This window comes from Thunnus maccoyii, chromosome 5 (genome assembly GCF_910596095.1).
Source record: "Thunnus maccoyii chromosome 5, fThuMac1.1, whole genome shotgun sequence".
Taxonomy (NCBI): Eukaryota; Metazoa; Chordata; class Actinopteri; order Scombriformes; family Scombridae; genus Thunnus; species Thunnus maccoyii.
The window spans coordinates 24404184-24416151 of NC_056537.1; the positions used below are offsets into that span (position 1 = coordinate 24404184).

Sequence of the window (11968 nt, forward strand, 5' to 3'; positions counted from 1 at the left end):
TAATCTAACAGTATCTGCACATGAGTGAACAAGTCGGCTCTGCTGTTGTGTTGTTGAACCCTGCTGTGCGCAAAAAAAAAAAAGAAAAATCCTGCTCCTGAAAAAAAGACTTGTAATTATCTGCTGTATGCATGCGGGTAGCTCAACGCCTTTCAATAAAATTAAAACTTTTTAAGCTTTTAAGTTTTCTCCTGGTACCCATCAACACATTCATAGAAGACTCTTACATGCCAGAGGAGCCAATTACATGACTAAGAGATATCTAGTCTAACTGGTTGATCGCTGCTTTTGCTTGCAAGAGCATTCACTTCACAAAATGTTCTATTATGATGCATCACATCAATACATGAGAAAAAGTAGATCAGATCATTTCTGCATCACACAACACAACCTGTAAACATCAATGCAATCACGCCAGGGGATTAAAAAACAGAATGATTATGTGTGATACACCTTCTGCTCTTCAACAGTTCCATCACACAGGGGAGTTGAAGTTTTACAGTCTGACAGAGTGAGTATCACAGCATCTCAGCCTCACGCCCACCAGTTTCTAGGTTATAGACTTCAAATCAAATCTACTGAAAGCCTTTGAGACTTCCAGAGGGAAGTCAGTTTTATTGAGAGCGTTTGATTGGTCCTGGTCTCGCTTGGATTGCCCCTCTGAAAATAACAGACATAAATTCCTGAGTGGCTGAGATCCAACCAGACACCTCCACATGTCTGGGTAGCAAGCAGACCGCTATTAGGAAAGAAAAGCCCCAAGTGGCTCGTCTCCCTTCTGTCTCTAACATAATTTTCTTTTTTTTTTGTTTTGTTTTTAGACCCAAAGGCCTCCCTCTGCAACCGTTTTTTCCCCAGCACTTTTGCTGTAAAACCAGCCCATCAGCTGTGCTCTCTGGTGCATAATTGGTGCCATTAGCATGACACATCACACACTCTCAGACACTGTGGCTAGACAGCAGCAAAAGCGAGGTACCCTGCTCTTCTCTCTGTCTCTCTCTCTTTCTCTTTCTATCCTTCTTGCTCTTTATCCCACCAACTGTTTCACACTCGCAGGGCTCGCAGCCATCACATTTGTGGGAGTAATGGGCCTGGCAAATTACAGCAGATCGGGCCTCAGCAGGCTCAGCCCGGCAGCCACCAGGGAACACTGAGCAGACGTGCTGATTCTACAGAACATGGCCTCCTGATCGGAAAGAAAGAGGTGTCCTGGGAGGGAGGGAGCTAGGGAGGGATCATGTGAACATCCGCCCACTGTGGATTTGATTGTTGCATTGGTGAGAGAAATGGACCTCTGTGTGTGTGTGTGTGTGTGTGTGTGTGTGTGTGTGTGTGTGTGTGTGTGTGTGTGTGTGTGTGTGTGTGTGGCAGAGAAAACTTTAGATAATCTTTAAATTGGGAGTCTAGTCACACATTTCTGTGTGTTCTGCAGAAGTTATACCAGCCCAAGTGAGAACAAGAGACTCTGAGTAACAACTTGTCTAAACACAATTTCCTGGATGATTTCATTGATTATTTTTCTATCTTTAGTTCTGCTCTGTCACCGTGATCACTCGCAGTTTGCTTAAACTGGAACACACATGCAGCACAGACCGAGCACAGACAAGCACTTGCAGCTCAAACACGCCCTCCTACACACACAGATGGTCTGAGAGATGCCTCGACAATTAAGCTGATCCATTTAGAGTCTCTCACTGTAACGAGCCGAAGGAAGCCTGCTGCTGGATCTTGCTGTTCTCTGAGGCATGCTGATTCCTCGGCGCTCCGTTGGGCCTCCTGGGGCAATTCTGTGTGACCGAGCCCTTTCTTAATTACACCTGAGAGCACCGAACAGCTGCTCCCCTTCCACATCTGTGTCTCCATCAATCAAGCTTGTGAAGGAGCGTATGTAAAGCAAACTGGCAAATATGGAAGACCCTCTTTCCCCCTCCTTCATTCTCTATTTCACTCTTCTGATTCCGCAGTGCTTCCCTCACAACTAGACACAAATTGAGAGGGGTTGTCTATCTATCTATCTTTCTATCTATCTATCATCACACAAATTTCAAAATACAGTACAAACGATAACAATATAATTGAGGCCAAATCGACAACAGAGTATAATTCATAGACAAAATATCATGATTTGTGGTGTTTATTTGTCTCTGTCAACAAAAACAATGTATCGATAGCTAACAAAGTGTACCACATAGCCAAAGGAGAGAGAAGGGAGAAGGGGAGATAAGATAGAGGAGGTGTGTGGTGGATTAGGACCATGTGACAGACCATTGAGCAACTGGTCCGGACCACAAAGGAGAGAGAGGGAGAGAGAGAGAGAGAGAGAGATTTATTACCATCTAGGTATAACCACACAAAATGCAATATACAGTGCAACAATAAGAATATAGACAATATAAAATATAAAAAAAGGATTATGATCTCTGACATTTATTCAGCTTACAGCGTTGCCAACATGGCCAGAGAAGGGAGAAGGTGAGTCAGGACCATGAAGACCACTCCACAGACCACTCACTAACTGGTCCGGACCGCTAGCTTCAGCGCCCCCTAGTGATAGTAACCAGTGATCTGTGTTAGCGACCACGGTCGGTGGACAGACCACTGAATTGACAACAACCAGTGCTGAACAAATCAGCCCATGAAAATCCTTGTAATCCTTTTGTATCAGGTTGTCAGACACACTTTGATAATCAATCTCATTGTTTTCTGCTCTGTCAACAGACATTCACCTTGTTCTGAGAGCATTCATGATCATGAATGAATTTTATAATAACTTTTTAAAAATGTAAACAAAGGATACACTTTTGGGAAAAATGTCCAAAATCCTCCTCTTACTCGTTGTGTGGTTAATTCATGGCTCAGCTCTCCATATATGATGCTTTTCATAAAGTTGGTTTATTTTTAGTCCATTTTTAACACTTTGGATACTTTGTAAACTGCAGGCTTGGAGACAATGTTAGCTGCTATTAAGGCAAGGTTTCTCAAAGATATCAACATTTCACTTCATAGAAATAATATTCAAAAAGGAAATACAGTTATAAACAGGTAAATAATTGGTTTAGGATTTTTTTTTACTCCTCTTCATTGCAGTTGCAGTATCAGATATTGGCCCAACAAAAAATTATGAACAACAATGGGAAAAGATTTAGTGTTTTATATGTACCAGCTGAACAAATATTTCCCAACACATTTTTTTTCTTCTTTGGCTATATTGGCGCTGCTGTGGAGTATAAATATTTATCAGGGTTCCAAAAGGTTAAGTGTGTGGGAGTAATAGAATCTGGCAGCTGAAAATATTGCTGAAGCACAAGATCTCCAGATTAAAGATGGAAAGCTTCAAGACTGGAGGAAAAGACAAATCACACCGGTAATTACATTTAATGGCATTTGCATTACCAAAAATCACAAAAATATTTTTGTGTTGGCTCACTGTGCAGAAATGTGTAGCACAATGAATATGAAGAGGCCTCAGTAAATGAGGAATTTAAATCAAGTCTATTTAAAGCAGGACGCTGCTGAATGACATTGAAAACCACAGACAGGGGGAATTTGTATTGACATACAGTGATGAGTTTCAGGGAAATGTTAGAGGCTAAGCCAGACTGCACTGAGGCTGCTCAAGGGGGCAGAGTTTTACCATATTTAATCAGCATTTTATGCCAGTTTCAGAGGTGATGATATAGTTCTCAACTTACCTGTCCAGTTTGGTGATGGTGCAGCTCCCAAAGGCAAAATGTGAAGCTACAGAAAATCTTTATTTAGTAAATATACATTACAAATAAAAATGTTGAGTCCTGTCATGAATATTGTAGCTTGTTTCTGCCCAGCTGTTTGTGTTTTGGGTGTGTGCAGACTGTTGTGTCTGTTACTTTTGACTTCTGCATGTCAAAAGTAATGTAGCAGCAATTTAGCAGATTCGTGTTAGAGGAAGAGCAGGTAATGTGTCATTATTGTCTTTTACTTTTTTAATGGAATAGTTCAACATTTTGGAAAAAACGCTTATTTGGTTTCTTGCAGTTTTCAAATGGTTCATTTGCTTTGGTCTGAATCAGTGGATGAGTTGATAGACTTGTTGCCTTTTCCCCTTGGTTCGGTGCCTTTTCACACAGAAATAAATCCAAGTAAACCAAAACGCATCACTAAAAGTTAGGTCACTCACTCATTGGTTATTTGTGTCTATTCCAGGAGCAAGAATGTGAACACAGGAAGAAGGCCAAATATGAAGAATGCAACATAATTTGTTGCGCTAGTCCAGGGCGGCTCTCGATTCACTCTTTGGCTAGCTGCGAGCAACTGTTGATTTCACTCATCTGCATCCCAGTATGCAAATTGCACCTGGTTACGGGAGCTGTTTAATTCAAATTAGCAGAGTATGCTAAGTAGTTGGGTCGAATCGGAGTTGGATTACATTCCCACTGCAAACAAACCACTCTGGAATTCGTTTGGGGCTGGACCGAGAGTCTGTGCGGTTGTTTTGGTTCACACCCGAGTATAGAGACCGAGCACAATTAAGTCCCACCCACCCCGGAGGGGAAAACAATTCATTGCTCTCCATTGACTTTGTATTGAGTGAAGGTGCCTCCTTGTCACTTCTGTCTGATGAAACAACAGAAAAATGCCAACAGGGTAAAGATCCCAGAACTAAATTTTATAAGCTGCCAAACCAGAAAACTGAGCCTTTTTAAAAGATAAAAGTGAATACAGGGCTGTGGAAGAGACAGACTCGACCTTGGCTGCACAGCCTGCAGCTCAAAAACCTCCATAAAAATATACATATATCTGGACACATTGCTAGTCACAGAGAACATGCAGGTTGAAAGTAAAAACAGAACATCTGTTTAATTGAAAGGTATGAGGTGTTGTAATAGATGTTTTAATCACAGAGTAGCTAACCTGTATTCAACTGAAATGCTAACTGTAAAAAGAGCCTGAATGGGAAATGATTGCATGTCTGTGTGTGTAATTTCCCCACCTATGTTTACTAACTGTAGTATGAGCTGTGAAAAATGTAATGCCAGCCTGTTATGTGGTGGAGTTTGCTATACTGTTGTGCTATCTCTACCGTAGACGTCGTCAGCTCTTGCATTCATGTATTGCATCTTAGCATATACAATGTCACAGGTTTCAGCATATGCTATAAACTACCTTTTCCTCTCTGGTAGACACAGGGTGCTAAAATAATCCATCGACATGCTGAAAACTAATGTTTTTAGCTAGCTAATGGTATTTTGTCAACGTTTCAGCCCTTGGGTGCATATTATGCGCCAGTTGTTTTCCCCACTGGTGGGGATGGTTTGTATGACACACTGAGCTCTGTCATGACTGCTGTGTTCAAAAATGAATCGCGCCAAGTGGGGAAACAAACTAGAGTCTGATTCAACTGGATTAAAGAACACAGGTTTCAAACCCTAAAATGACAAGACCACTGTCATCATGAAGCTAGAGCCAGCAACCAGTTAGCTTAGCTTAGCACAGCAACTGTAAACAAAGGGAAACAGCTAGGCTGGCTCTGTCTAAAGTTAACATAATCCACCTACCAGTGCCTCTACAGCTCACTAATTAACACACGGTATCTTGTTTTTTTTAAGACGTACAAAATCCAAAGTGTAAAAGTGAAGGGTGTGGTTTTATGGGGAAGTTGTGTGTTATGTGTTTCCACTCTTTGTGTGAGGCTAAGCTAAACTCAGCGGCTGGTGGAAATGACTTCATATTTACTGTACAGATATGAGAGTGGTATTGATTTTACTTATCTAACTCTTGCCAAGAAAGTAAATAAGCGTATTTTCCAAAATGACAAACTATTCCTTGATGGGTTTGATTATTTAATTTCCAGGTGGATAAGTCATTGAGCAAAATATTGCTTTATCTTCTAGTTTCTTCATTCCAGCGAGATAACGTCCCCTTCCAGATAGTGAAACAACTAACATGATGTTACTAGATGTTATTACTGTGTTAACTGTTTAAACACTGAAGAAAGACTTAAAACACCTAATAAAAAAGCATTTTACAAAGCTCCTTCCACTTTACACCACAGGCAAGATTCATTACTTTAGGTTCACTGAATGGAACCCTTATGGCTGCAAACATTAAAATGTTATGTACGTTATAACTGCAAACAAGATTTATTGATCAGTTTAACAACCTGCAGCTATAAATGAGACAGCAGCTACATTCACTTTTTATGCAGCAGGTCATGACAGTAATGCCAGAGACATTATTTCCACAGTCTGTAATATAATATGTACTATAACAAGTGTTTGAACTTTTCTTATGATTTCATGGACAAGTTTACAAACTTACATGACATATATGTACAATAGGCTTGCTTCAGTTTGACAACAGCGAGTGCAGCACACAGGGGCTCATACATTATTAATGTTTGTTGTGAAGTCTGGTCAGGCAGTGAGTGGAGAACAGGAGCCCTGTCTGGCCCCGGTGTCACTGACAACCTGAGGGAGAGCACAAGTGTTTCAGCAGCTGAGGGTTTAACTTCAGCTGCTTCATGTGTTATGTAAGTCAACACATTATTGATTGTAAACTGATAATTACTATCTAGTCAAACTGCAAGAATGAGACATTTTCCTCTCACTTTGGTGTGTTCATATTCAGATTAAACAATGATACTGATTCTTTTTCCTGATCCTGGTTTGAAGTCTTGTGAGTTTGCAGCTGGTTGAGCACACCTACACAAACTGCATATTCCAGTGTACATTATCACATGTAATAAAATGCACAACTGAATCAATATGAACAGCTAGTCAATAACACGCATAATCACTTTATGTACTGTACCTCATTTTGTGTTTTGCAAACTGCAATATTGGATCAATAGCGATGTTCACTCTGCAGCAGGGTTTTGCTAAACTTGCTCAGTACTCCAGGGTACAGTAGATATTGATTCAGTATTGCGGTTTATGTGTGTGTGTGTGTGTGTAGTGTTCGATTAGATAGCCTAAGGTATGTTTTCAATCAAAGATAGGAGAACTCGCACACAGAAATGTAAGATGCATGAACATATGCATTTGTCAAGTGAACTGTTTGCTTCTTTCTTCTTTTCATAAAAAATAACACACGCCAGTCTTCAGAAACATTAAAGCTGTAGCAGCCTACATGTAAATCTTCTTTGAGTCTCTTGATCCTTCTGGTTTTCTTACATTGAAAGAAAATTATATATGTAGCAATGCCAATTCATCCTGATGTCTTGTGGAATGCATTTAAAACCAATTTTTTTTTTTACTCCTGATACCTGAGATTATTTGAGAGTGATGGTTAAAACTTTCACAAAAAATATCTAAAAAATAATCTGCTATCTTTCCTCCAGTCAAATCCTCATATTTCTTCTTTAAAGTTGCTCTAATCAATATTTATATATTAATGGAACAAATGACTATGTGTAATATGAAAGGCGTCACTCGTAGAGAAAAACCCACAGAAAATTGTCACCTGTGTCTGCAGTTCTGATCAGTTTGACAGAACGTTTTAGCATCTTTCTGCTAATTGTTTTGGATTTGCAACCAACAACTTTACTGTTTTGGTTCAACCTCACCGCTCTCATCAACTTTGTTTTCGACAGTGGCAGGCAGCTTTTTTCAGCAAAAAAAGCTTTAAAAACTAACTGTATGCTTCCTGCCCAGCACAAAACAGCAGACAGACAAAAAGTAAAAAATACATTTATTTCCTTAGGAGATGGTGGACACTAAAACAGAGCTAAAATGAGAATACATATTGAACTTACATTTACCATGCGTCCATAATCAGATTCAGAAAGGATGCTAGTGTTGCTCTGTATCTGCTGGATGTGTAAATAAGCACTTATGCTAGCATGTACTATAAGCAATGCAAGGCTTAGATTCAGCCTGTTTCCAGGTTAACACTGACTATTTTTATTTTTTTAAATATAAAAATATAGTTTAATTAGTCATATGAACTTTCTAAGGTGATAATATGTGAATGCTGTTTACAACTTGTTGCCCCCAAGTGGCCAAATCTATCATTTAGGGCAACTTCAAGACAATTGTTTAGCTCAAAGATTGCAAAGTTATGAAGCCATGAATTCAGCGAGGGCTAAGAGAGAAAATGTGGACAATCTACTATATTCCTTACTTTCATGTGCCGCAGAGTAATGGTGTCACAGTGAAATAACTTTCTATTGTTTGGATTCTATTGACAGCAGAGTGTCAGGTACTTTTTGGCTGTAGCACTCAGCTTTCATGGCACTAAACAATCTGTTGACAGGAGAGCAGCCTGACTGGTTTTTAGTCATCATTTAATGTCACATTACAGCCATACCACATTTTCCATCAGATAAGTTTAAAAGATGTTATCATCTTTTTACATTGTACAGGCTATGTGGTTTGTGCACTGAAATTTACTTTTAGCATCTAAAACTGAAGAGGAACATTGTGAGAGAGTTGCTGTTTGTCTTGTTCTAGACACAGACGATTTTCAGTCACAAACCAAAAAGGGTTTTGAAAGAAAAAATTGCATTTTATCATATTCCATTGTATAAAGTCCAGCATTACTCATTAGCACCTAAGAGGAAAAGGTGAGAAAGACAGCATGAACATGAAATTGAAAGCATACATACAGCTGTTTGATAATTACCAACTGGTGAAAACAGATTTGTGGACAGGTTTCATAGTATACTTAATGACAATTTGATATAAAATGCCTTGCAGCTACTTTACAAAAGCTGTTAAGCCTCATTTTCCTCATTGTTAGTTAACCTGTCAGTACAACCAGGATCCACGTTCATCTTTATGTCCCTATTTGTATTTAGTCTAGACCGAGAGGCTCTCTGCTTCGCTGAGGCCTTTGACCTCTTCTTTATTGCAATCACTGCAACAATTACTACAGCCAGCAGTAGCACAGCCAGTCCGCCTCCCACAGCATACACAGTAACATTAGAGTCTGTTGATGGGTCATCTGTGGTACTGGTTTCAAGGTCACCGCTCGGTGGTATAAAGGTCACAGGCCCTACACCCGAGCCTTTGCCTGTTTTCTTCATCAAGACCGAATGCTCCTGTTTAAAGATGCACTTGTGTGTGTCATACCAGTATTGGCTATCACTGAGCCCATCTTCCTCGGTATCTTCCTCATCATCATAATCATCTTTGTATTCATAACTCTCCAGAAACTCAGAGCCAAAAGCAACACACCAGTACACCTTTCTATCCTCTATCTTCAGGTTGTATAGTGTCAGACAGGAGCCGTTCTCAGACAGAGTCAGCCTGCCCCTCAGATCCTCTGGGACTGGTATGGTCTCATCATTTGAGTCATGGATAAGTTCATGTTCCCCTGATGTTTCCTGGCGGTACCACTGCACCCTTTCGGCCTCATCTTGGCCAACATCACATTTTAGTGAGACTTTCCCACCTTCAAAACTATTTTTTTTGGGATCCTTTCTGGGGCAAAGAACCAGCGAGTACTCCACCTCGGATGAAGGGGAAATACATGAGTATTTCCCGTTGTGTTCATCAGAGACGGCACGAATCACCAGTGAGTAGTCTTCAGAGTTGTTACCGAATGATATGTACATCTGATTGTTCTCCATGCTGCTACCATTAATGCTTCCCAATGGTGTCTCCCATTGCTGGTTACTACCATCAGAGGGGCAATTTAGTACCAGTCTGTCTCCCTGTGAGGCAAAAATGTCCCTGCTCTCACTGCGCTCAGGTGGGTACATATTTTGGTAACTGAGACAGTTCGTACCTTTCATCACAAGACAGTAATATTGTTGGTTATCCTTTAACATGCTGTTGTTAAGCAAGAGCAATGCCCCGCTCTCCCTGACCTCTACGACACCATGTAGCCCCTCCACCAATGGGTCCAGTGACAAACTGCTATCCAGGAACAGCGTGAGCTTATAAGACGGATACATTTCATAATACCAGCGCACAGAGGTTCCCTCCAGACCTATGGAAGTACTGTTGCACTGTAGCTCAGCCATACCATCTTCCTGTTTCACAATGATCTCCTCTGATCCAATCTCTTCATCACACACAGAGAGCTGCTGTGTGTGGTGGTTGACAAGAGCCCGGTTCTGCCAGCATTCCCTCCTGTAAATCCCTGAGTCCATGTGTTTGAGGTCACTGATCTGTAGCCCGAGCAGGTGCTGATGTTGGTTGATGTGGATGCGACCCTGTAGGTCGGCAGGAGGTGTGATGGGCGTGCTGTCAGCTGAGGAGTTGCCAAGCAGCTGGTCTCCCTCAGGAGCACATCTATAAACAACAATATAATCCACCCCGAAACAGTAGCCCATCTCAATGACGCTGCCCTCTGCTCTGACTACGAGCTCTGCCTCCTCACTGCGCACCTGGTGGAGGAGAAGGAAAAGCAGAAACTCTAGAAACCTGAAGGAGGTCATGTTGCCTGTGTATCCCGAGCCATATGTTTGCCACACTCTGTGAAGTGAGTTTACAGTAAGCCTGTTTTTAATGTAGCCACTTTCGTTTGTCACTTAGGTTCCGCCTCCAGCTGATATCTCAGTTTCCTCCTCTTCCGCATTCTTCTTATTGTCGCCCTCACACATAGGAACACACACACATACATGCACATAAGACATTCACACAGGCATGCAGAGACACACAGACACACATGTCAAGTTAGTCAATGAGTGATAGGAGTGGGTGGAAAATCTTCAAAGTCATTAAAGTAATTAATTGAATTGTGACAAGTCTGAGACAACCAATAAGGCTAAACAAAAGCCCAGAGACTGAAAGAATTAAAATTAAATATGCTCTTGGTTGTACAGTGTTGATGTGTAGTTGGACAGGTTTTTACTCAGCTGTGGGTGCGGTCAGCAGCCATGCAAGGTTGTTACACAGCAGTTAGAGGGAGTGTATGTGCATGCGTGTTTTTGTGGAAATTCCAGCTGTGCAAGCATGATTGCACCTTTGCAAATGCATGCCGTGCATGTTTGATGTACCATCATGCTCTTATTCAGGAAGAACACTAATCTGAACTAAATCTAGAAGTTTCAAGTAATCCGTATCTGTTGCCTGGAAGTGCTATTTATCACCAGGAGAAAGCTGTGTCCTCTGGTTTTGTATAGTGCAAGAGTTACGTAATATGGCAAGTTGTAAAATCTGAATGCACTTTGTATCATAACAAATGTGCTTCATATTGTTCCTATTATGTTAAGTATTTAAATAGTAACTGGCCTTATCACACAACATAGTGGGAGTGTGTAATCTGTTAATTCTAAACTGCTATTTTGCTTGGCAGAAGATTGGCCCAGAAAGTATTTTGGGTACAAGGGCATTTGACTTTGATCTACTGTAAAACAGTAGGACACAACTATTATGTTCTTGGTCATATTACTTGACTCCTTCACTGTATGAAGCACTAAAGTAATAGCTATTTCCAGCTGATGAATAGCAAAAAATAAGTGTACTACTCTAAAAATCAATACTTCTCTCAATGGTGTTGCATTCAAGGTTAAAAACTTGCTTCTAAATTACACAAGGAAATCACAATAGGAAAAACGCAAGGTTAAACCTGTTGTTTACTTTGTAAAGCTGAATTTCTCTTTTTACACTGCAGCAAGGAAGATGCTTGTTAGCTTAAAAGTGAGGCAATTTTTTGATATTGTTAGTCAAACCTGCTTTATCTCTTTTGGTTTCTCTAATTATAAATGCCTGGAACTTACTCAAGTGTTTTGGTGACAAAGGACAATATCTGGGAAAATCCCGTACTTTATCCACCTGTGGGCTAAGTGGGTCAGGTGGAGGTTTTGGCATTATGTGGGGAAAACACACAAGGACAAAGAGATGTCTAGTAAGATAAGGTAAAGATAGGTTATATAAGGTTGATGAAATCCCTCAATGTGACCAGTGTGTGGCAGATACCATCTAAGTCAAGTAGGTAGACAAAATAAGCACATTTTATAAAGTCCTCTGAACAAAATGACGCATATTTTACTTCTTACTGCAACTAAACAAATCAGCATGAGGTCTGTGAGCATCTGCAA

General features: G+C 40.5%; 1 protein-coding gene across 1 annotated transcript; it reads right to left on the reverse strand.

Moving 5' to 3' along the window:
* Nucleotides 1-6120: 6120 nt before the first annotated feature.
* Nucleotides 6121-10532, reverse strand: LOC121896664. Its single transcript, XM_042410572.1, has 2 exons — nt 7733-10532; nt 6121-6446 (listed from the first exon to the last, which is right to left on the reverse strand). The coding sequence occupies exon 1, from the start codon at nt 10361-10363 to the stop codon at nt 8693-8695; it is 1671 nt and encodes a 556-aa protein (XP_042266506.1). The 5' UTR covers nt 10364-10532; the 3' UTR covers nt 6121-6446; nt 7733-8692.
* Nucleotides 10533-11968: the final 1436 nt, after the last annotated feature.